This window comes from Dendropsophus ebraccatus, chromosome 9, assembly GCF_027789765.1.
Source record: "Dendropsophus ebraccatus isolate aDenEbr1 chromosome 9, aDenEbr1.pat, whole genome shotgun sequence".
Taxonomy (NCBI): Eukaryota; Metazoa; Chordata; class Amphibia; order Anura; family Hylidae; genus Dendropsophus; species Dendropsophus ebraccatus.
Genome location: NC_091462.1, coordinates 35,319,130 through 35,346,084, shown reverse-complemented (window position 1 = coordinate 35,346,084; position 26,955 = coordinate 35,319,130). Strand labels below are relative to the sequence as shown.

Here is a 26,955-nt window from a genome sequence, read left to right as displayed (position 1 = left end):
TGTATTTACAGCCGATGTGCAACAACGGCCGTGATTAATACACAACTTACGGGCACTGCATTCTAAGGGAATCCTGGCCGGAGTGTATACACATAGGGGGAGATTTATCAAACATGGTGTAAAGTGAAACTGGCTTAGTAGTTGCCCCTAGTAACCAATCAGATTCCACCTTTCATTTTCCAATAAGTCTGTGAGAAATGAAAGGTGGAATCTGATTGGTTGTTAAGGGCAACTGAGCCAGTTTCACTTTACACCATGTTTGATAAATCTCCCCCATAGTATACACTCCGACCAAGATCGCTAGCAGCTGTACAAAAAAATGACATGTCAGTTTTGTGCGGCCGCTATTTATTGAATAGTGGCCGCACATTTCTGACAGGTCACACAATGGAGTGTGCGGCTTCGTCCGCACTCTCCATTGTGTTTAATGCGGAATTGGGATGTGGGCGCACACAGATGCACCTGCATCCCAATTCAACACAAATGAAGATCATCCGTCCGGTACTGCAGAACAGCCGCTGTTTCACGATGTGTGAACATGACCCTATTCTTACTGGTAGACAAGGGACGGGGAATCTTCAGGCCTCCTGCTGTTGCAAAACTTCAATTATGTAAGCTAAACCTTTGGCTGGCAAGGCATGACGGGAGTTGTAGTTTTGTTAAGTTTTGAAAGACTTTAGATTTTGAATAGAAGTAAATCTCAAATCTCTGTCACTTTCTGGCACCAGTTGATTTCAAAGATAACAGTTTTACTGAACTACCCCTTTAACATAAAATCACATCTAATAACTATGGCCACAGCCTACTGTGCAAAAATGTCAGTAACAGGGATGGATATAAACCCCAGATAATCGACACATTGCAGGAAGGAGCATTACCGTGTAACTAGGTGTATTTACATCGTAATTTATATGCGGATTCCGTGTCACATACTGTGGAGTCATTCGGAAAGCTTCAGCTGTCTCTCTGAGCAGGTGCAATGTAACAATAGTCCCAGTAACACCATTCCAGATAGTTGGACGGGAAGGCACAGTGTCCGCCTCTCTGAGGAAGACTTCCAGACATGTAACCAGAGAGAAATAAACTGACAGAAGTGGAAGGAAATGGATTTCACCATCACACATTTTATTCTCCTCTTAACAGGTACCGTAGTCCATATATATATATATATATATATATATATATATATATAATTTTTTTTCCCCCTTATCCTAAAGCAATACAATGAATCTTCTACACCATTAAAGGGGATATCCAGTGCTACAAAAACATGACCACTTTGAAACTCAGTTCCATTAAAGTAAGTGGAGATTAATTGCAAACCACACCTGAACTGGAGACAAGAGAGGGAAATTGGCCATGTTTTTGTAGCGCTGAATAACCCCTTTAAAGCTACAGTATTCCTGTTACCATGTATTTCTAGTATTTCCTCCATGTAACATTTTAATATTGATGAATAGGCCTCCATTTATATTGTCCTCTTAAATCATATTTGTACTTATTATTTTTAGGTTTCTATAGTTTGTGCAGAGTTTTTACTGAATTATTCATTCTTAATCTTATCCATAGACTTCATAATTTTGAATAGCTTTTATCTGCCTGTACACGATGACAACTATGACATTGACTAGTCAGGACACTTAAGAGATATGTTTTTATTATTTGGCAATAGCATGGATTAGTTGGAATTTGATCTTTTTTTTTGTATTCATCTTTTTTAAATGATAAAATGGTTATATGTTCTGGGTTGGTGAAATCCAATATGTCCAATCCATGATCTATCAGACAGCTCCATAAGATTGTTAGCAGATCCCACTAAGGTTAGTGGATCCCAATGAAGTTTCTTTCATTTGTTTGGGCAGCTTTAGACTTTTATAGGTAGCCAGGTGCTGTGCTAGAAGATTTATACATTCGCTTATGTATTGATACAATACGTTTTACATTATAGCACATAAGACGTTGGGTAGGTGATGTGACTTGTACATGCGATATATATCATACTGTATAGAATCTATAAACCTTGCAATAATAAGGCATATATGATAATGAGAACCCCTCATATTCCATACTAGGGTGGACTATGAGCTCTCAGGCTTCTATTATGATTTATACTTTTTCTATAGTTTCATATGTTTTTATTATAGTTAGTATAGTTTTATACTGTTTCTATTATTACCTTCATGCTGCTTTGACAACAGTTCCTCGGACCCCAGTACTTCTCACTACAGAGACATTACAGGGGCTTTGAAATCTCAATACATAAGAATCAGCCTCCCAGACCAAGAATAATAAAAATCATGTATTGTCCAGGATTTTTCCACAGTCTATATTGTGCACTAGTTACATCTATAGCTATAGGTTAGAACAGTGTTTATGTTGTGTAGAATGTACAAGTTATGTGCTTGAGTGGCAGCTGCAGGTGAACGCTATGGGTATTTTTGGTTATCTATCCCCACTTTGAAACCTGAGTAGTGGCCCTTTATGCTATATGTAGGGGGTTGGTGAACAACTAATATAAGGAACCAGTAAAAAAAAATAAAAGTTAATTGAGAGTCAGTTTGCTTCATTAATCATATTTTTATGGAAGTTTTACATTGAGGTCAGAAAATCTGTTATTTTATTATTTTTTTTTCATAGGGAAGAAAATAGCATTTACTAAAATATTAGTTTATCTGCAAGATCGTAGATGATGTCTAATAAGCACAGTGGTCTCTCTATGGCGCAGTCAGGAATATTTACATTTATGCTATGAGGGACGTGTCGAACAAATCGTTCGTTCAGAAAAAAAGTTTTTACGATCATTTTCAGATCGCTTAAGGCCATCTCACACACTGTGAAAGACTGTTTAGACTGAGAAAGACTGTTTAGACTAAGCGATCTGCGAATTATCAGTAAGCAACCAGCAATGATTTGAGAACATGTTGAAAGACCACGATGAACAATTTTTCGCTGGTCGCTTGATCGTTAGCTGTGTTTACACAAGCCGATTATCGCTCAAATGTGATTGTTATCACAAAAATTTGAAAGATAATCGCACCGTGTAAACGCACCATTACTAAGTCTATAGACTAAAGGCCCTATTACACTGGACAATTATCATAGGGAAAATTGTTATGTCGTTCCAATTTAAACGATAATTGTCATGTGTAATTGCAGAGAACAATCAAAAAATCGTTAATCGTTTATTTAGATCTGACCCTCAAATCATTGTTAATCATTGGCTGTAATTCTACAATCGTTTGCTGTAATTCCGCATTTGTTCACAAGTCGTTCAGTGCAATTCCACATTGTTCATCGTTGTAAACGATCGTTGTAACTAAGGGTCCATTTACACAGAAAGATTATCTGACAGATTATCTGCCAAAGATTTGAAGCCAAAGCCAGAAACAGACTATAAACAGAGATCAGGTCATAAAGGAAAGACTGAGATTTCTCCTCTTTTCAAATCCATTCCTGGTTTTGGCTTCAAATCTTTGGCAGATAATCTGTCAGATAATCTTACTGTGTAAAAGGGCCCTTACGTCTATCGTTCTGTGTAATATGATTTCTGAATAGCAATAAACTATCTCGTTTGAGATCGTTTATTGTTAATTGGTAAAAATTGCTTCGTCTAATAGGACCCTTACAATAGACTGCAGCGAAACAGAAAAAGCAGGGAGCCCGGAGTAAAGTGCTTTGCTGGGAACCAATAAGTTATTGGAATCGGTGGGGTTCTCAGCTGTCAAACCCCCTCCAACTAGGTACATATCCTATCCTTGGTATCCTATCTTGACATAGGAGTACCCCTTTAATGCTGAACATCATGTTGTAACAGTTGTTGTAACAGTTGCTGAAACACTACTAGCCCAGAAGCCAGATGCACTGTGAATGCAGCTCTGGCCCATTATTCAGGCTGTAACTCAGTACAAGGTAATATAAGTAAATAAAAGTAGAGTAAAATCCCTGCTATCAATAGGATGGGACGGGTGTCAAATTATCGGGTATCCATAGAAACATGTAAAAAGCATGTAAGAGTTGAGAATAAGTAGGGAGAATATAAAATATAATGTTATCCTACTTTTTGCTACTATAACTTTTTTACTTTTACTTCCCTAATAGATTTGTATTTTTTTTAGATTTCTGCTTCTGATCTGTTTCCATATTACGTTGCAGCTTTGTTCTGGAATTTTTCCATTAAAAGTTTAAAATGGGAACTGGGTGAAAACTTTGGCCACAAATTCCTAATGGCTCTGCCACAAAACAACTTTAATTATATATAAACAATCATAATAAAATAAAAAAGCATTTTCACAATTCAACTGAAACTTTTCTTCTGTGCAGCTGGAGCCGTTCTCTCCTCTGAAGATGAATCCCGCTTAATTAAGGACTTGTTTAATGGCTACAACAAAGTTGTTCGCCCCGTTCAGAAGTTTAAGGATGCCGTGGTGGTGACAGTCGGTCTGCAGCTGATTCAGCTGATTGATGTGGTAGGAATATTTCCATAAGAATAAATTGGGAAAAAAGCGGATAGAAACTGCAGCCTCTGTAGTTGTCTTTTATCCTTAGAGATTATTGGCAATCTACAGGTTACTTAATATAATTTGCTGTATAGCACTACGGGGGAAATTTATCAAGACTATGCAAAAGATGAGCCAGTGGAGCCTCATAGAAGAGCCTTGAAACACAGGACTAGCCAGATATCCCTCCGGGAAGGACTCAGCCGTGGGGTGGCTCCTGGATTTCACTGCATTGAGCGCTTTCACTAGCAGCTGGCAGTGTTATCTTTGGCTGGTCTCTCTGAGATCAGCGATCTGTTTCTCTTATGGCTCTACTAGGCATTGCTCCCACCTAGCCAGAATCCTTCTCCACACTGATGAGGGGCAACACCCCGAAACAGCTGTATGTGGATGGATACCTGGTCTTGGTTTTTCGCTTGTCATTACATTGACTTATAGGGCCACTTAATATGGTGGTTTTGGTGGTTTCCTTACAGTAGCCACCCCTTGGCTGAGTCCTTCCCGGAGGGATATCTGGCTAGTCCTGTGTTTTGAGACTCTTCGATGAGGCTTCACGGGCTCTTCTTTTGCATATTCATGTTTCCCAGGAGCAATGCACCCCCTTTATGTTATAAACATTTAATGTAGAAGTCTATTATAAGTGAGTTTTAGGTTTCCTTTATGTTTATTTTCTTGTTTCCGTATTTACAGGATGAAGTCAATCAAATCGTGACTACAAATGTTCGTCTCAGACAGGTCTGGCATTGAATATTTTTTACATTTTACTATAATGTAATGATATGAAGCATAAATGCAAAAGATTCGACATTTCAAGCATGTATCTAGTCTTTCTCACAAACAACATGAATAGTTATTGGTATAAGGGGTTATCCAGGCTTAGAAAAACATGGCCGCCTTTTTCCAGAAACAGCACCGATCTTGTACTCAGGTTGAATGCGATTTTGCAACTCAGTTCCATTAAAGTAAATGGAGCTGAATTGTGATACCACACACAACCTGGGGACAGGGGTGGTGCTGTTTTTTCAAGAAAGTAGCTGTGCCTTTTCTAATCCTGGATAACCCCTTTAAAAAGTTTGTACATAGGATCCTGTATTGCCTATTTATTTTAGTAAAGAGGACCAGTCATGTCGACCTATCATTAGATCTACCATCCATAATGTCTGACATATCTGTCACACATACTAAAGAGAATAAAAACACTACCAGTAAATTGTTTTGATACTTTCATATTTCTGGGTGTCTATATAATCCTGTACTCTGTTTTCTTTTCTAGCAATGGGTTGATGTTAATTTAAAATGGGATCCATCAAAATATGGAGGGATAGAGAAAATCCGTATTCTTTCTGGTGATATTTGGCGTCCTGATTTAGTTCTATACAACAAGTAAGACATTTTTTATTTATTCATTTATAACATAAGAGGTAGCACTGACTCATCAAAAACACTCTATGTGAATACAAAACATAAATCTTGATTAGCTATAGTAAGGGTGGTATTACACGAAGCGATTATCGGTCGAATAATCGTTCAATCGGTCGTATTTGAACGATTATCTTTAAGTGTAATAGTAGACAACGATTAAACGACGAACGATTGGTCGTTGGTCGTTTAATAGGTTTTGAATCTATTTTAATCTTTTGTCTTTTACACATCGTTCGCACATCGTTCGTTTGAATAAGATGTCGTTAGCCGTTCCCTGTTCATTCGCAAATTGAAAGGGGAGTGTTCTTGAATTTTGTTGCTCCAATATAACCGATAATCTTTCCGTGTAGTAAAACGAACGATTATTAGGCAACCGCTATTGCGATCGTTGGAGATCGTTTATCGTTAATCGTTAATTGAAAAAAATCGCTTCGTGTAATACCACCCTAATCCTGGTCTAAGCACTTATTGCTAGTCTAATTGCCCGGAATTACTATAGCTAATCTAGATAACACAGTGGGACTGACAAGCGGTCTATACCTCAATCCCCACTATGCAGCTTTATACCACAGGCCGCACTCAGTGGAAACATTGTATACATAAAATATAAATCTTGATTTCATACCAAGCTGACACTAAGCTGACACTCTCCATATGAGGTTGTGCCTGCAGTTTGCATGCAACAAAACACAGTAATCACTGAACTCAAGGAGAACAGCGAAAAAATTCCAATGAAGTACTCAATGAAGAGTCTCCACTGATGCCCCCAAAAATTTAAATATGCAAAACAAGAGTCCGTGGAGCCTCAGTTACGAGTCTCAAAACACGGGATAGCCAGATATCTCTAGCCTGTTGCCAACGGGGTGCCTCCATGATGGGGAGAGCACCACACCACCCTGATAAATAACCCCTTAAGTCCCACTCGGTTGCGAGTATTGGAACATAGACAGGGAAACAACAGGGTGGCCCCTTTTGTCAATGTCTAACTCAAGGTGCGAGTATTGCGATCATGACAAGGGCTTGCAAAGGCAGGCTTCCACCCACAGACAGCCGTTTCGGGGTTTTTGCCCCTCGTCAGTGTGGGGTAGGATTCTGGCTAGTTGGGGCAATGAAAAATCAACCAACAAAACACAGTAATCACTGAACTCAAGGAGAACAGCGAAAAAATTCCAATGAAGTACTCAATGAAGAGTCTCCACTGATGCCCCCAAAAATTTAAATATGCAAAACAAGAGTCCGTGGAGCCTCAGTTACGAGTCTCAAAACACGGGATAGCCAGATATCTCTAGCCTGTTGCCAACGGGGTGCCTCCATGATGGGGAGAGCACCACACCACCCTGATAAATAACCCCTTAAGTCCCACTCGGTTGCGAGTATTGGAACATAGACAGGGAAACAACAGGGTGGCCCCTTTTGTCAATGTCTAACTCAAGGTGCGAGTATTGCGATCATGACAAGGGCTTGCAAAGGCAGGCTTCCACCCACAGACAGCCTGGCTATCCCGTGTTTTGAGACTCGTAACTGAGGCTCCACGGACTCTTGTTTTGCATATTTAAATTTTTGGGGGCATCAGTGGAGACTCTTCATTGAGTACTTCATTGGAATTTTTTCGCTGTTCTCCTTGAGTTCAGTGATTACTGTGTTTTGTTGGTTGATTTTTCATTGCCCCAACTAGCCAGAATCCTACCCCACACTGACGAGGGGCAAAAACCCCGAAACGGCTGTCTGTGGGTGGAAGCCTGCCTTTGCAAGCCCTTGTCATGATCGCAATACTCGCACCTTGAGTTAGACATTGACAAAAGGGGCCACCCTGTTGTTTCCCTGTCTATGTTCCAATACTCGCAACCGAGTGGGACTTAAGGGGTTATTTATCAGGGTGGTGTGGTGCTCTCCCCATCATGGAGGCACCCCGTTGGCAACAGGCTAGAGATATCTGGCTATCCCGTGTTTTGAGACTCGTAACTGAGGCTCCACGGACTCTTGTTTTGCATATTTAAATTTTTGGGGGCATCAGTGGAGACTCTTCATTGAGTACTTCATTGGAATTTTTTCGCTGTTCTCCTTGAGTTCAGTGATTACTGTGTTTTGTTGGTTGATTTTTCATTGCCCCAACTAGCCAGAATCCTACCCCACACTGACGAGGGGCAAAAACCCCGAAACGGCTGTCTGTGGGTGGAAGCCTGCCTTTGCAAGCCCTTGTCATGATCGCAATACTCGCACCTTGAGTTAGACATTGACAAAAGGGGCCACCCTGTTGTTTCCCTGTCTATGTTCCAATACTCGCAACCGAGTGGGACTTAAGGGGTTATTTATCAGGGTGGTGTGGTGCTCTCCCCATCATGGAGGCACCCCGTTGGCAACAGGCTAGAGATATCTGGCTATCCCGTGTTTTGAGACTCGTAACTGAGGCTCCACGGACTCTTGTTTTGCAGTTTGCATGCACTAGTCCAGGTGGCTGCCGCTGCCGGGAAGAGCGCCCATGAAGTCCTCGAAGGACCAACCCCCCAAACTGCCGGTAGCGTTCATTTGATAAGAGTAAGTCCTTCCTGGTCGTGTCTTTTAAAATGTGCCTGGTTATGGTAAAAAATTATCTTTTAGGCTACGTTCAAATTACGTAAAATAACGGCCGCTATTTTCAACGGCCGTTATTTTAAGGACAAAACAACGGCCCTAGAATTACGAACGTACGGGCCAGTCGTGAAACTACAACTGCTGTTTAATTTTGCTTCCTAGCATGTTTATAAGCGGGCTGAAACAGGTCACTTACTTTAAATACTGGGCCCAGCCCGAGACACCACTCAAATTTTTTTTACATCAAAACCAAGTTTTATTTGGCAGATATAAGTTTTACGTCCGCGGCCGCATTGAAATCCACGGCCGTTGTTGGAGCATTACCGTCCGGAAATAATTGACATGTTAATTTTTCACGGGGACGTATATACAACGGCCGTTATTTGATACGTAGTGTGCATTCAACGGCCGTGGTTCAATTGCATTACAGTCATATTAGTGAACCTTAAAACAACGGCCATTGTTTTACGTAGTGTGAACATAGCCTTAACCTGCAACAACAGAGTCAGTGAGGTGAGGCCTAAGTGTCTGTGCCCTAGGCCTGCGATGCCTCTCCTTCCTTCCTCCCCACCTTCCTTGTCATTAGGAACGCCCCTGGAATTTCTCCTAATTATCATTAAACAGTGCCACGCTTCATTGACTCGGCTGCTGCAGATTAAAAGATCATTTTTTACCCTAGCCAAGGCACTGGGAGCACTTTAAGGGTAAATTCACACGGGCGGATCCGCCGGGAGTCTCACGCACGAAATCTGCAGCTAATCCGCAGCTAATCCGCAATACACGTATTAATAATAATAATAATAATAATAATACATGTATTGCGGATTAGCTGCGGATTTCGTGCGTGAGACTCCCGGCGGATCCGCCCGTGTGAATTTACCCTGAAGACATGAATGGGAAGGACTTACTCTCATCAAACAGACGGTACCAGCGGTTTGGGTGGGTGGTTGGTGGATACAATAAGGGGTATTAGGATTATTATTATTATTATTATGATGCATGTTTTCTCTTTTATAGTGCAGACGGTGACTTTGCAATTGTCCAGGAAACTAAGGCCCTCTTGGATTACACAGGAAAAATTGTATGGAACCCACCAGCCATCTACAAGAGTTACTGTGAGATGATGGTCACACATTTTCCATTTGACCTTCAGAACTGCAGCATGAAGCTGGGGACATGGACCTATGACGGGACACTGGTTGTTATCAATCCGGTAAGGAGTGAAAATGAGATTATAGTTATAGAGAACACCTTGTGGTCCACATGTTGGATGCTTTGTATACTCTAATGGGGAGATTTATCAAACATGGTGTAAAGTGAATCTGGCTCAGTTGCCCCTAGCAACCAATCAGATTCCACCTTTCATTTTCCAAAGAGTCTGTAAGGAATGAAAGGTGGAATCTGATTGGTTGCTAGGGGCAACTGAGCCAGTTTCACTTTACACCATGCTTGATAAATTCACCCATATGTATATACATGGAGTGTATAGTGTATGGAGTGTATACATGTATATACATGGAATGTAACATATAGTAAGTAGTGTATATGTATGAGTTTGTTTGTTATGTTTAGATAACTTTTTTCTATTCTTTCATTAACCTCTTAGGAGAGCTCCCGTCCTGATTTGAGCAGCTTCATGGAGAGCGGAGAATGGTTCATGAAGGATTACCAATGCTGGAAGCACTATGTGTTCTACGACTGTTGTCCTGATAAACCGTACCTGGATATCACCTATCATTTCCTTTTGCAGCGCCTTCCACTTTACTTCATTGTCAATGTCATCATTCCCTGCTTGCTCTTCTCATTTTTGACTGGTTTGGTCTTCTATTTGCCCACAGGTTCAGGTATGTCTTGTTTGTGCTAGTGGGGGGTAAATAGGGGGTTCCCTTTTCTCATGATAGGTTCCTTAGTAGACATTTATCATATGTCCTATAATTGTCTTCCCTTGGAAAGTCAATCTGGGCCCACATGAGAATCCATTTGTAAAACAGACTAAATGTAATCACTACTACAAACAACGGCCATTGTTTGGCGTTAAAAGACCGTTGTATTGTGTGTCAAACAATGGCTGTTGTATGCCTTAAATTGCATTTGAATCAATGCCCAATGTCCGGAAATAATTGACATGCTCATTATTGTGACGGCAGTATCACACAATGGCCATTGTTCAACACATTGTGTGAACTACGGTTGTTGTTTGCATTGACTTCATGCAAGCCATTTCAGTATGAAAAGAACGGACGTTGCTTTAATTGAAAACAACAGCCATTTTAGTCATAAAATGTACGTTGCGTGAATGTTCACACAGTGTATTTTTTAAGACAAGAACGGCTGTTGTTGGCAATTAAAACAATGGCCGTCCTTAAAATAACGAATTGGATTGAAGCCTATGGGGAACAACGGACGTTGTTCACACACTGTATTGAACAACAGCAGGTTTTGATATGGTCGTCAAAATAATTGACATGTCAGTTATTTCTGGCTGTAAGAGTGTGAACAACGACTGTAGTTTCATAATGTTCACACAATGTATGGCCGTTCTGATGGCAATACATTGCATAGACTTCAATGGTATTTTGGATTGCAGGCACACCCAAATGTGCCAGCAATCCAAATAAAATAAAATGATGTTCCTGCGGGCCATTCTGCATGTTGGTTGATTGTTGTCTTCTATCATACAAGACGATTATCGTCCATAACAGCCGAATACGCCTGATAATCGCTTTGTGTAATAGGGGCTTTAGACAGTACCCAGTCTGTCAAGCTCAATGAACTTGCCATGTGTTTGCCACAGTATACAAAAGAATACTTTTCAAAGTTATATTGCCATATACCTCTGATACATAGACAGGAAACATGATGTGAATGGACCCTTACCCTGTATCTATTTCCTGTAACTATTGCACCGTTTTCTTTATTGACAGGTGAAAAGATAACACTGAGCGTTTCTGTCCTGCTGTCCCTGACTGTGTTTCTTCTGGTTATTGTTGAACTGATCCCATCAACTTCCAGTGCTGTGCCGCTGATAGGAAAATACATGTTATTCACTATGATGTTTGTCATAGCTTCCATTGTCATCACAGTCATTGTAATCAATGTTCATTTCCGTACCCCAAGCACTCACATCATGCCACAGTGGATGAGGAAGGTGAGTTACCATACTTCATGATAGATGACATCACCATTAAACAATCTACTATATAATATAATAAACAGTGTTTATTGTGAGGTATAATGCTTCAGTTTACCAAAAATATTTATAAAAACAATTGTCAAATCGGTGTTTAGGAATGTTAGTAAATGCCGTTTATCTGCAGCTTCAAGGGCCTAACTACCACAGTAGCAGTCATAGCCGCTGCTATGGGGCCCACCGCATCAGCCCTCTCCTACAATACACTGGGCCCCCTGACTTGTCATCATTTGCAGCACCAGGTGGCCTCCCGGATTCAAAATCAAAAATCAAAAATGTGCTATGGAGCCCAGCCACTTCTAGTTACACCCCTGTGCAGCTTTGTATTTTTTATGGTCTTGGTCACGCCTCCTTGGCACATATCTACAGGATAGGTAGCATTATCTATATGGATGACATCTACAACGAGTGTGTCAAATGCACATGTAAAGATTTAATTCTCAATATTTTGTTGGAGTAGTTCATGAATAATAGTAATAATAGAGTTTTATTAGGATTTGTCCATGGCATCATTTTGTCATACCATTGTGAGGGGGAAACGTTCCCCTCTCTCCAGCCCTGAATGTACACTCCGCTAATTGACACCCACACATGCAGCATTCATTAAATACCATCATACGTTCTTTTCATCAGATTTTCATTGAAACTATTCCAAACATGATGTTCTTTTCCACAATGAAACGACCTTCACAAGAGAAAAAAGGAAAGAAGATATTCACCGAAGACATGGATATTTCAGATATCTCCGGAAAACTGGGCCCTACCGCTGATGCCTACCAATCTCCAGTCTTAAAGAACCCTGACGTAAAGAACGCTATAGAAGGGGTTAAATATATTGCAGAGTCCATGAATTCAGATCAAGAATCCAATAAGGTACATGTTTAAATCCATTACACCTTTATTTAACAACTACGTAGCTTAACGGGAATATGTCAGCAGTTTTCAGCTACCAAAACCGCTGACACCCTCATAAAGATGTGGGGGAGGCAAATAGAATCATACTTTAGGTCTTGCATGGCCAAGGTAATCAGTTTTCCCGTTCTGCCTCTCTGATTGATCAGTTTTTTGTTGTTGTTTTTTTTACATCTTTGTTTTGATTTTTAATTCTTAGTATTTTATTGTATTTTTTGGCGTAAAAAATATCAGATTTTTAGGCTTTTTGTGGCTGCAGAAAATGATACACCCTAAAAAACAGATATTTTTACTTTTTTTTTTTTAATCAAATAGTTTTTATTAAAGGTTTTGCATTTTTTGAAAGACACATAACCACAGGGAGGCCAGTACAGTAGCCCAAACCCTGCGCAAAACAGAAAGTACAAACAACAAATTGGCAACAACCAACATAGTCCGAAAAGGCAACCCTTCAGAAGAGGAGGGGTACGCAGCAGTAAAGACAGTAAACCAGTAGAAAGGCTCTATAACCTCCATTATAATCAGAAACTCCTGGATATATGTTTAGGTGGCCGTTGAGGGAGAGAGCCTGCCTCTAGTAAGTGACGACGGCGCCATGCCGGGGGTATCTAGCCAAGGGGCCCAGATCTTCTCAAATTTTTTCATCGCCTCCCGCTTTTCATAGGCATATTTATCATTGGCAATGAGCCAGTTAACTTTAGCTACAAAGACAGTACTCGTCGGAGGGTCCTGGTCAAGCCAGGATTGAGCTTTCTAGCCATATACAAGATCCTAGCAACAGCTACTTTACCAGGATTAGGTAAGGCTATGTCTTCTACGTAGCCTAAAATGCAAACTAAGGCAGACTGTTCAAGGTGAACAGAATAGACTTTGTGGATAATTGAAGCAACCTCTGGTCAACGGATGTTTTTCTAAAAATTTGTCGTGCAAGGGGATATATAGCAAGTAAATGAGACCAGATGTGGAAGTAGATGCACCCACTATATGGATAGGCGGAATAATTACCCGCTCCCGGGCCAAAATGTCCCCCTCACTATCACACGCATGGCATAACTGGAGGTATTTGTAAAAATGTGTCCTAGGGATGGGGAATTCTTCACACAGCCGCTGGAAACTTTTTAGCTGGCCATTCGTGTATAACTGCTCCACTCGTCTAAGACCAAGTGCCCGCCATGGTGTAAACCCTTCCAAGAAAAATAACTCACTCAACCAAGGGGTATCCCATATAGAGGTGTATGCAGAACATCCGGACAACCCATACATGTCTCTAAACTTCCACCAGACTCTATGATAAAGCTGAAGTGTAGGGAGGCCTGCTGCAGCCGTTGAGAAACGTTTAGCCTCCAGGACCTCAAATAGCTGCCCAGTTCCAAAGTGGGCCTGTAATAATTGGAAAGTAGGGTCCGTTAGCGTGTCTGTCTCCCACCCCCTAAGATGTTGCAGCTGAGAGGCTAAAAAATAAATCATGGCATTAGGCACTGCCAACCCCCCTGCTGTTTTTACAGATATTTTTACTTGATTTAATATAGCACCAAGAGCAAAATCACCCAGTGCAGCTGTTTTTAGGACCCTAAAACTTCCACTTATTCAACCCCAAAAAGGACTAAAATACTGTGTGGAAACATAGCCTAAAAGATAACATGCTGACTTCCTGCCTCTACCACTGTAGTACTAAATAAGCTACTAATCTTTCAAAGTGTAATACCCACCCCCGGACACACGGGCACCAGACATTTGGTAGAACTGGTGTGAGGTGCAGGGTGCGGCAACAGAGATGACAGTCCCACTTAAAGGGAACCTGCCACCCCCCGTGCCGGGGTGAATGCCGCCCGACCCCCCGCTAGAGTGCTGTATACTTCCACCATCTCGCCAAGTCCTGCTCCTGGAGCCGGTCCCGGGACGGAGATATCCCTGTTGGAAGCCCGGCGCACGCTGCATAGATGAGTCCGATGCCCATAGAGAATGAATGGAGTCATCATTCTCCATGGGCGTCGGACTCTTCTCTGCAGCGTGCACGCCGGGCTTCCGACAAGGATATCTCTGTCCCGGGACCGGTCTCCAGGAGCAGGACTTGGCGAGATAGTGTAAGTATACGGGGCTCTAGCGGGGGGTCGGTCGGCCTTCACTCCGGCACGGGGGGTGACAAGTTCCCTTCAAACAATGCTAAAACTTTACTTGAAAAATGTCTTTAGTGCAATACAAAAACATAACAGTGCAATACAACAGTAGATATCTCAGTAGGTAACTTGAGGTGAGGGTAAAGTAGAAATAAAGCTGTAGCAGTATATAGGGGCCGGATAGGAGCCCTTGCCTAAGTAGTACAGTACTCTGCCGGGATATGTTTCAGGTGTGTCTTGAAAAATGTCCTTGTACTCACGTTTCGATAAATCTTTCTTATCTGACCGCCTTCTGCTTGCACAGTATCAGTGACCACTCTGCGAGGTAGTACGTGTCCCAGACCTCTGTCTTTGGGTGAAGCTAGCTAGTAGAAGTTTTCCCATGTAGTGGAGCGTAGTCAGTAGAGAGCGGCTAACTTGCATCTGTGCTCTACTGCGGATCAGTCTCTAGGCCTTTTCTCCCTAGGGGGTGACTGTCCTAAGGTGAAGATCCACTATGTAGGTAAAGGTTATTCCTGTAACCAAGGTTACCCCATAGTTAAGTCTAGCAGTGCATGACTGCTGTTGTCGCACACTCAAACTTGTCTCTACACGCTAAAACTTGTTCTGACTCCTTTCTGAACTCTCTGGAGCTAGACTAAACTACGCACGAAGCCCATGTCTTATATAGGGCAGTGTGGCCGTAACTGTGTGCAGGAGAGAGTGAGAACAGGCTTAACCTTCCTACATGAACTGCAGCTGTGCACAGGGTGAGTGAGACACCTAGTGGTTGGATCAGGCCATAGTAACTACATAACAGCTGTGGCACCTGAGTGAATTAGTTTTACCGGGGTGTATGTAAGACAAAGAGAACCACATGTAGTAGGAGACTACACTGCCATACCACACAAACTGAGGACAGGATTGGCACTGTTTTTGAAAGAAATCAGCTACATTCTTCTAATCCCGAATAACCCCTTTATTTGTCCTGTAGATAATTTTGTCTTTCAGTAATGTCTAATAATATATGACACCTAATGATACAAGGCTTATGTATCTACAGGCTTCAGAAGAATGGATATTCTCTGCTATGGTGTTTGATCACATCCTCCTGGCGGTCTTTATGTTGGTCTGTATTATCGGGACCGCGGCAGTGTTTGCCGGACGGCTCATTGAGCTTCATATGCAGGGCTGAGATGTTGTGAGCTGATCTCTAAAGCTTTGTAACCGGATTAAGGTGGATGCTCTGTAGTCATCATCAAGTCAATTTACTGTACACAAAATCTAAAAACAACAACACAAGGAAATCCTCTTTAAATGAGTCAAAGCTTGAACAGAGCGGTTCAAAATTTCTTTAGAAACAAACAATAAATAGGATTGTTAAATGTAATTTTTATTTATTTCCGTTTCTTGTTTGCTCTTATATCAGTGAGTAGCATATATGTTATTACTGTAATGGTTAAACATCTGCCAGCAAACAGTGATTATTTCTTTTTTTATTATGTGTATTATATGACAGCTGGAGTCTTCTATTTAAAGAAAAACTATCAGCAGGGTTTGAGCGACGAATCTGCTGATCGCGCCCGGTAGCCCTTTACCACCTCTTCCCATCGCCAGTCCTCCTATGCTTTTAAGTCCTTCTGCTTCTGTGAACTTTAATCGTAAAGAAATATGTAAATTAGTACGTTAGGAGCACTGGGGGCGCTCCTCACTCCCTTCCTCCCGAGCACTGTTCACCCCACCCATTACCGCTTAGTTATGCATGTGCAAACATGCATAGGCAGGCTAATCTTAAAGAGGATGTACCATCAGGTACATCCTCTTTAATATGACCCACGGATAGAATGGCGCCATCACGGTGAAGCGGGTGCCATGGTCCGTGGGCTAAAGCACAGGAGGCTGGCCGGCCCGACCCCAGTGGGAGGCAATCCCTCCCTTCTATGACGGCTCCATTCGAATCAACATCTTATTGTTAATTAATCCTGATATGCTGCGCACTAGGGCTTCCAGTCCTATGGTTGTGTCTATGTTTTCCAGGACTCCCCAAACATCAGGAGTCAAATGCCAAGTGTTCAGGTTTAGATGAACACTGGGAGACCCGAACTTTTGGCAAGTTCACTCAACAAAAAGTCGTAAAAATTATTTCAGGAATAGAATATAATATGCAGGTAATACTGTAAAAAAACACAGTGGGATCCCAATAGAAGCACATGGTAAAGTGCATGTTGGAGGAGGAGGCAGAGTATTACATCATTGATAAATAGATAACATAGATTGGTTCATCCGTTTTAATATTTTTGTGTATTCTTTTCATTAACTAGCATATGGATTTTGGTGAATGCTAAAACATTCATTATAGGAGTACTCCAGCCAAATGAAAAAATTCAGGATGGGAACTTAATAAATAAGTCATACTTACCTGTCCTCGTGCTCTTGCAGTGCCAGAGTGCACAGACCACTGCCGGTTTCCTGTAGTGCCTGCTCCTGTGACGTCACAACCCGGCACAGCTGAATGTATTGCCCCCACTCTCACTGTCTTTTTCATCTTACTGTAAAAGACTAGTCCTATTGTAAGTCTATAAGGATGGTCTCCAGCAGAGAGAAGAAAATTAAAGCGATCCGGGTAGAGAAGCACTTAGTCGAGCGCTCCTCTTGACTCCCCATCAGTGGGGTTTTCAACCCTGCTTATCACAATTTCCGACGTGTCTGTGTGACATGTCAAAAGTTTTTTAAGTGACAGGGACTTTTGAGTCTACAAGTATGAACCACAGGGCTCCAGACTAAAAAATTTACCTAGGAGCCATTGGCTCCTAACCTGAAAAATTTAGGCGCCAAATAGAATATTTGGTCGCCAACATTTTAAACCATGTAAAATTAATGTTATGTTACATGGGACTTACTGTGTGCAGAGGCCGTGGCAGCATCCTCCTCCTTTAGATCCTTTCTTTTCTTAGTTTGAAAACGTTCAACATGGAAACTTGCAACTTGACAACCATATACAGTCTGACTCAGTACTTCAGCTTCACTTGGCTAGCCTTTTAATGAGGCTTACTCTTCTGAACTTGAACTTAAAAACTTGCAACTTGACAACAATATACAGTCCACTAGAATGTGTGAGGTGGTCTACAAGTCAGGTTCTGAGTCAGTGTATATACATACAGACACTGAGGGAAGTGGTGCTGTGCAGTGTATATACATACAGACACTGAGGGAAGTGGTACTGTGCAGTCTATACATACTGACACTGAGGGAAGTGGTACTGTGCAGTGTATACATACACACACACTGAGGGAAGTGGTACTGTGCAGTGTATATACAGACACTGAGGGAAGTGGTACTGTGCAGTGTATACATACACACACACTGAGGGAAGTGGTACTGTGCAGTGTATACATACACACACACTGAGGGAAGTGGTACTGTGCAGTCTATACATACACCCCCCCCCCCCCCGCACTGACTACCGCACCTGGCCGCCATCACAACAGACACTACCAATCAGCCGCCCAGGCCGTGGTCCCCCCACACAGATTAGTGGCCGGCCGCCACCCCTGCCGTCCCTCCGGTTGTACTCACACACACTAGCCACAATCTTGGTGCCGCTGGGGTGCACTTGAAGAACCGCCGGGTGAGGAGAGGCGGGAGAGAGGCGCTGGAGGAGTGTGGCGCCTCTGCGGCCGTCCGTCCAATGAATGAAGGACGTGCGGGATGACGTCACTGGAGAAGCGTGTCCCCGCACACGTCATCCAGCACGTCCGTCATTCATTGGACGGACTGCCGCAGAGGCGCCACGTGCTTCGGTGCAGCGTGCGGAAGTCCTTAAAGAGACAGCGCGCCGCCGCCGGGGCCAGTCGCAAATGGCGCCCAGATTAATAAATCTGGGCGCCATTTGCAAGATATCAGTCGCATTGGCGACCATTTTGGTCGCCATCTGGAGCCCTGAACCATATTTTATTATTGACTGTTTGACAATCAACAGTTGCCAGTGACCCTTCTCTTACTTTGTTTTTACGTCTTTCAGTGCAATCTATTTAAAGGGATGAATTAATAAGTGAAATGTTGAGGCATACTTGAGTATTTTTTTTAATTCTTGTGTCATATTAGTAAATGATGTAACCTTGGTGCCATAAAGATGTATATTTGATTAATTCAGTTCTTCTTTCATGTAGGCTTAATAAATTATTTCCGTTTCAAATAAATTATGTATTATTTATTCTTTTTTTTCCATGCACACTACTAAAATTACACAGTACAATAAATCATAGCACATAAAAACTAAAACATTGAAAGGAACCGGTCACATTAAAAATAAAGTCTAATCGGCAGGCAGGAGGTTATAGAACAGAAGGAGCGGAGCAGAATGAAGTTTAGTGAAAAAAAAGTTCCAGGATAACTGCTCATTTTGGCCTCAGTAGTCAAGTGGGTAGTCTTGCTCAGTGATTGACAGCAATCTGTGTATGTGTGCATATGGAACTGTTAATTACTGAGTAGCACCGCCCACTTGACTATTTAGATGTACATGAATAAATAAAATATTCTGGAACTTTCCAACCAAGACTATATATCAATCTGCTCAGCTCCTCTTGCTCTATAACATGTTGCCTGCAGATTAGTCTTAATTTTCAATGTGAATGTCTCCCTTTAAATCATTATGAGTTAAAAAAAAAAAAAAAAAACATAAGGTACACAAATTTAGACATATAGTAGTAGGTGTCAAGGTAGGGTAACCATTAAGGGACCTGAAAAGTGGAAATCAAATAATGTAAATGTCAGCGCTGACCCTAACAACAACACCAAACAGCACAATACAAGATTACACAGATAATGAACACAACTGCAAAAGCCGTACACACAAAATTAAGAACAAGTCTGTGACCAGAAGAGCTGACAAAGAAGCCAACAATAAGGGAATTGAAAAGGAGAAGAGACTGGGGTTATAAAGGTAAAGAAGCAATGTTAAGACAGCATATCCCAGGAACTTTTAATCACACCAGTGCAACGTTTCTCAAGCAAGGCTCAAACACTATGAGCCAAAACACTATGAGCCGAAACACTATGAGCCGAAACGCTATAACTCGAAACCTTGCACTGGTGTGATTAAAACTGAAGTTCCTTGGATATGCTGTCTCAACATTGCTTTTTTGGATTGATACACGGACCTGGGTCTGGTGAGATTAGCAGGTACACGTTATAGGTAGAGATGAGAAAACTTTTCAAAAGTTTGTTCCGACCGGACTTCCGGATTTTTCCGAAAAGTTCAGTTCGACCGAATTTCGGATTTTATAGTTTAAAGCATGTATATGATACGGGGGTAGTGTATTTGGTTGAATTTAGGGCTCTACATGTCAGTAACATCATTATCTTTTCAATATCTCAAAGTAAATTTTTTTTCTAGACTTCAATATTCACCATTACAGGCTCTATGCAGGAAACTCACCATTACAAGGGTCTATGCAGGAAATTCAACATTACAGGGTCTATGCAGGAAAAAGGTCACAAATGCAGTGAAGGGGCAGCAGTAGTCATTGGAGGCCAGTGGAGGTCCAGCAATAGTCATTTGAGGCCAGTACAGGAGCAGCAGTAGTCAACATGGAGGCCAGGCAGGAGCAACAGAAGTCAACATGGAGGCCAGGCAGGAGCAACAGTAGTCAACATGGAGGCCAGGCAGGATCAACAGTAGTCAAAATGGAGGCCAGGCAGGATCAACAGTAGTCAACATGGAGGCCAGGCAGGATACTATAGTACTTGCATATCTGTATAGCTCTTTTTTTAGTTTTATTCTACACACATGCACAAGGTATATATTTGTGCCTCAGGAAAACACCTATGTCATATACACTCTCGCAAGGGTGACAGTATAGTACTTGGATATCTGTATAGCACGTTTTTGTTCTGTGCACCCTTTGGTCTCCTATGCCTAATCTATCTACCTATCTATCTTTCGCCATCTCTATTTTTCTCTCTCAATCACTATATGTTTCTCCTCTCCGCTTTCCTGGTAATCTTGTTGTCTTTGCTTTTGTACAATATCTTCTCAGTACAGCAGCGTACAGCAGCAGCGTTTTGTCACTGATGAGCTCTGTGCACTGCTAACAGTCTCCTTCCTCTCTCTGCAGACTGCCTCATGCGGTCATGTGACCACTCCTCTTAAAGCAATACCGACGTCACAAGGGGTGGGCTAGTGCAACATCCCTGCTGATTGGATGTGTTCCAGGCATTATGGGAAAGCGCTTTTCCCGCCGAGAACACTTCCTGCTTTCTAAAATGGCAGCTGCCATTTTTTTTTTTAAATTCCAGTTTTTATTTATTCACAAAATTATATAAAATCCAACATCCGAAATGGATACATAATTTCACGGATAACAGATAATAAACACAATTAACATTACTAATTGATGACTATTTTTTCCCCAAACCCCTATATCCTCCCCTCCCTAACCCCCTCTTTACCCAACCCCCCACCGGCTCGTGGGAAAGGGGAAAAGAAAACGATTACCATTTCTGCCAAATCCGCGAGAATGCCCTTTTTCCCTTATTCCCCTTTCTAGCATACCAAATGTACTCGTATTTCTTTATTATCGATATTATATTTGCCCATTCTTTTGATGAGGGCGGGGTAGCACTCACCCAGTTTCTCAGAATAGTTAATCTAGCATAGAAAAGAGTTCTTAGGACTAGTATAACATCTAGGGGTTGCCCCCAAAATAGCCACATGCGGGGTTAGAGGGAGATCATAGCCCAGCTTCTCAGCTAACAGCCCTGCTAACTAACCAAAATATTTGGATTACTGGACAATCCCAAAACATATGGGCTATGTCTGCCTCTGAATTGATACAACGCTGGCAGAGCGGAGTATCCCTAAGTTGCATCCTATGCATCCAGACCGGGGAGTAATAACTCCTGTGTAAAATTCTAAACTGGGTTAATTTATGCTCCTCACATAGTGAGACTTTGCCTATATTCTGCATAATATTATCCCAGCTCTCATCCGATGTTGGCCCCCAATTCTCGTTCCACCTGGAACAGCATCCAGAATCTGACTTCGTATCAATATTTAATATCATACGTTTATAGATAAGGGACAAACCCCTTCTCATAACCCCCATTCCCATAAGGGTGTGAATAATAGTACTCTGCAACAAGCTAAATAGATTTTTGTTTGTGGACTGACTTGCGGCATGAACCAACTGTAAGTAGTAGAAAAAATACTTGTGATCAAGCCGAAATTCTTCGGCAATATCATTAAAGCTTCGAATTTTACCCTGGTGAAATAATTGTGAAACCCATTTAAGACCTCTATCCACCCAAAATTGTTCATTCTGAATTTTCTCAAACTCCAGAAAATTATTATTATCCCAAATTGGGGTGCATGCTAAGTGCCCGCCTATATTACATAAAACTTTCAGTGCTTTCCACACCATACATAGTAAACGTTCAATTATGCATCAGGGAAGGATACTTGAGTTCAGCCTCCCGGATTCTAATAATTCAAATATACTGTGTACCTTATACTAACATTATACTATATTATACTATATTCTAATATTCGACATAGAATACCCACCCTTCTGTCTAGGGACACTAAATTTCTCATATTTAATACGTACCCGCTTTCTTCCCCAGATCAAACTACCTACTAGTACTTCTATTTTCTTTATCCATTTATCGCTTATCCATACAGGCGCCGCTCCAAACAGAAACAGCAACTGGGGAAGGATTACCATTTTTATTATGGACAAACGGTCGGCCATCGAAATTGGCAATTTTTTCCAAATAGTTACACGCCTCTCTAGATTCTGTAGAAAGGGAGAAAGATTTGCTGGAATAAATTCTTCCCCCTTTGCTGTAATTTTCACTCCCAAATACTCCAGAACATCAGTTTTCTTAGCAATCCTCACTTCTCCCACCGGGCTGTTAATTTCCTCGTCCAATGGGAGAAGCCAGGACTTTCCCCAGTTTATTTCTAGCCCCGAGAGAGCACCAAACTGTTCTATGTTGCTAATAATACCTGGTATAGACTTCTCGGGTTCTAGGACAAATAGCAAAATGTCATCTGCATATAGTAATATCTTATTGCCTTCCCCTTCCAAACCAAAACCCTTGAACTCTGAATGTTGCCGTGCCCATGCCGCCAGAGGCTCAATATACAAAGCAAATAGAAGAGGGGAGAGTGGGCAGCCCTGACGAGTGCCTCTGGTGAGCGAAAAACAGCAGCAGGGAGCACCATTAATTATCAGACGTGCAACTGGATTATAATACAGTGTCCGGATCCACCCGATAAACTTTTGGCCCAGTCCCAATGTTTTGAGAGAGTGCCACAGAAACTCCCACTCCACCCTGTCAAATAGTAGCGTCAAGTGACAGGATGGAGCGGGAGCCAGGACGGCTAAACTGAATGTTAGCGGAAACCTTTTCCAGATTATCATGCACAGTCCTCCCCGGAATGAAACCGCCCACCAGGTCAGTTATCACACCCGCCAGACGCCTAGCAATAATTTTTGAGAACAATTTAACGTCAGTGTTTAAAAGTGATATTGGTCGGTAGGCTTCCATTTCAGTTGCGTCCTTATTCTTTTTCTTAATAAGTATAATATGGGCTTCCCTCATAGACTGCGACAGCTCTCCCCTGACACAGGATTCATTAAGAACCTCGAGCAACATGGGCACGACAACATCCGAGTAGTTCCTATAAAACTGGAAGGGTAAACCGTCTCCACCCCACCTGGGGCAGAATTCCCGGAGAATGATCCCAACGATTCCTTTAACTCCTCCAATGTAATATCCTTTTCCAACGATTCCCTCTTCACCTCAGGGAGAGAGGAGAGAGTGACACGCTCAAAGAAGTCATCAATCTCCCTCTCTCCAGCTTTACTCTCTGAGCTATATAACTTAACAAAATAGTTCAAAAATTCCTGCTCTATTCCCTTTCTATCTGCAATCAGACAACCCCTAATGTCCTTTATTACCGTAATGTCATGACTATCCCTCTTTCCTCTGAGAATGCCTGCAAGGATTTTATTCAGTTTCCCTCTGCCCAAATACCTTTGTTGGCCTTGGAAGAACACTTTATGTTGTGCTTTCTCAGACAAAAAGATCCCATATTTCTCCTGCGCCTCTTGAAGCTTATTCCAGGAGTCCGTAGATCTATCTAACCCGTAGGAAATCTCTGCCCTCTCCACTTCCCTAGCTAGTTCTCTCTCCTTCCCGGCAAAATCCCTCTTTTTTTTGACAGATTAATTTAAAGAAAATACCCCTTAAAAATGCCTTAAAAGTATCCCATACAACCAGCAAATCAGCTGAGTTTCTATTTAGCTCCCAAAACATATTAATTTCTTTCCTAATTACGTCCTCTTTTTGTAAAACTGTCAGCCAATAGGGATTTAGCCTAAAAGGGGGAAGAACCGTTTTATTTTTAATTACCAGCTCAACAGAAATTGGAGTATGATCGGATACAGATCTAGGTTCTATTTTTATCTTCTTTATATATTCCAGTGCTTTATTGTTGCACAGGACCAGGTCAATTCTGGATGCCGTATCATATGAGGAACTATAACATGTAAAAGCGATCTTCCCAGGGTTAAGTACCCGCCAAGCATCTACCCAGCCTAATTCTTCACACAGCCTATATAAGGGAGAGGTGCACCGCTCATTTAGCCCTAGAGATCATTTCTTGTCTTGAGAGTAGTTCATGACACAATTGAAATCACCCACTACATAACATGTTTCATAATTCCTCTCTTTCATAAACCCTACAAGATTAAGTAAGATTTCATTTTTAAAAGGAGGAGCAATATAAACCGCTGCAAGAATAGTCTCTACCTCCTCTAAAATACCATGTAAAAAAAATAAACCTCCCATTGGGATCAATTCTGACATATTTGCACGTAAAATTAATTTTGCTATGTATAAACACTGAAACTCCAGAGGAGTATGCAGAACAAACTGAGTGATACTCCACCTGAGCCCATTGTCTTTTAGCTAGGGGGATTACGTCCTTGGTGGTGTGGGTTTCCACCAGTATAACTATCGCGGGAAGGTGTTTATTTATGACCTCTAGGATTGCCATTCTTTTCAGTCTGTCCGACATGCCCCGGACATTGCATGCCAATATTCTATAACTCATTCAGAAGAAAAAAAAAACAAAAAACCACGAGCCAGCCCCCTCTCCCTGCCACCCGCTCCCCCATGTCCCCCAACCCCCGCCACCCCCTTATCCCCCCTTCCCCAGAACTCACCCACCCCCCACCCCCCAACCTTCCCACTCTCATGGCCCCTGTGTGGGGAGCGCCCCACATCAACGGCCTCTAACCTTGGTGATACTCCTACTCTGTCCCACCAGCCATGGGCCCCCTCCCCCTCCACAACCGAGAAAAATGTACAGAGAAAAGGAACCACATTACAGCAAGTAAGGATAAACATTACCGTGGCTAGAGCCAGTTAAATCGCATGGCCTCACATTCCCTCTCCCTCCAGCTATTCCGAGGCCTCTTGAGAGTTCTAAAAAATTTTTACCGATTCCTTGTATATTACTCTCAGCCTGGCTGGAAAGATGAGGGAAAACGAGACTCCAGCAGTATGTTATCTTTTTTTAACATCTTTAAATGACGCACGCCTCTTCTGTGTCTGGAAGGAAAAATCAGGAAATAATGCAATTTTTGACCCGTTATATAAAATAGAGTCCTTCTGCCGGGCCAGCCTCAGAATTTTATCCCTATCGGCAGAACTAGAAGTTTTGATAATCATAGTTCTCGGGGAGGCCCCAGGAGGGGGAGGCTTAAAGGGTATCCGATGTGCCCTTTCTAATGCAAATAATTGTGACAGTTCATCCTTTCCAAACATATCCAGCATCCAGTCATAACAGAACTTGAGCGGATCAGCCGCCTCCACTCCCTCAGGGAAACCAAGCAGCCTTATATTGGACCTTCTTGCCCGATCCTCTAAATCAATTACTTTGGACTGCACTTCAGATAATTGATTCCCCACGAAATGCAGTTTAGATTTAAGGTCAGATACATCTTTTTCCAGCACAGGAACTGATTTCTCCATAGACACAATTTTCTCCCTCGTTTTCCTCATATCATCTCTCATAATAGAAACATCTGACGTCAATGACCCCACATTAGTAGCCAGATCACCGATTGACTTGGTGCAATTTTTCAGTTCAGATAATATCACCTCTAGGGCGTTCGGTTCGACTGGTGACGACAGACACCCCTCCTCCGGCTTTGCCTCCTGAAGGACTGCCATTTTAGAAAGCAAGAAAAAAAATTTGGAGCGGATTCGAACTTTTGAAAAAATCTTAACTGGATCCCATACCGGCCGAACCGGTTTGCTCATCTCTAGTTATAGGAGGGAGAACCTAATAATCTCTTTCCAGTGATATTAGTCGAAAGCAAACATAATGACAGATGGCGTCAAATTAAAGGATCAATGTAGAAGTAAAGTCAACACTGAAAACTGGATGGATAAATGCAACAGCTCCGTCCTACAGCTACATCAAGTGGAAGGACAGGAAATCCACCATTAGGCCATGTACCAGTGGTTTGGCATAGTAAGTGGGATACCAGCTACAGAGTCATGGTGAGGGTAGGTGCATTAGTAACCTATTTTTGATACATGTCTCATGTGGGAAGCAAGGGGGTCCTACCCATGTTCAGGAGTAGTGTTGAGTGGAGATGCTGAACTGTTCTGGTTCAGGTACATTCTCTGAACCCAAACGCTCGGCATTTGACTCTCCACAGCTGCAGAAGTTGGATGCCACCCTAGTGAGTTCTCGAATACCTAGATACAGCCATAGTCTGTATGAGCATGTGGCCCTTTGCTCTAATAAGCCATCAGCCGCACATCTCTTATTACTTATTATAAGGAGATATGCAGCCAATAGACTATTATTTTTTGCCAGGTCATCAACTTATCGATTATAACCTGGCTTTATTGAACAGGGTATAACCGGCCCTCTAAAATAAAAGCAGGTGTGCCACCACACCTGTGTGCCCAACCGGAACTCGCATCATGACACAACGTCTTTGGGCCCGTTTATATCTCGGCCAACCACCACGGAAGTGGCTTCACGTCTAAACATCTGGCAAGTGACCAGCCGTACCTTCGCCATAAGCTCCAACACCACATAAGCATAATAATAGTAAGCTGAGACTTCCTGTTCTGTACAGACCACTTTCCAGCAGTCTTTTCCTAATAATCACAGACAGGATTACAGTGGAAGGTGACACCAGTATATCAATAAGACAGGATCTTCACAATAGCTCCT

General features: G+C 42.1%; 1 protein-coding gene across 1 annotated transcript; it reads left to right on the top strand.

Moving 5' to 3' along the window:
* Positions 1-329: 329 nt before the first annotated feature.
* Positions 330-18,870, top strand: LOC138800857 (acetylcholine receptor subunit alpha-1-A-like). The gene is made up of 9 exons (XM_069982976.1): positions 330-1,143; positions 4,321-4,466; positions 5,187-5,231; positions 5,770-5,879; positions 9,507-9,702; positions 10,096-10,333; positions 11,414-11,637; positions 12,313-12,552; positions 15,751-18,870. The coding sequence occupies exons 1-9, from the start codon at positions 1,104-1,106 to the stop codon at positions 15,880-15,882; spliced, it is 1,371 nt and encodes a 456-aa protein (XP_069839077.1). The 5' UTR covers positions 330-1,103; the 3' UTR covers positions 15,883-18,870.
* The last annotated feature ends 8,085 nt before the right edge of the window (positions 18,871-26,955 follow it).

Coding starts and splice junctions, on each gene's coding strand:
- LOC138800857 (XM_069982976.1), top strand. CDS start 1,104: ATGGATTTCACCATCACACATTTTATTCTCCTCTTAACAG. Junction 5,880..9,506: donor GATTTAGTTCTATACAACAA/GTAAGACATTTT, acceptor TCTCTTTTATAG/TGCAGACGGTGACTTTGCAA. Junction 12,553..15,750: donor CAGATCAAGAATCCAATAAG/GTACATGTTTAA, acceptor ATGTATCTACAG/GCTTCAGAAGAATGGATATT.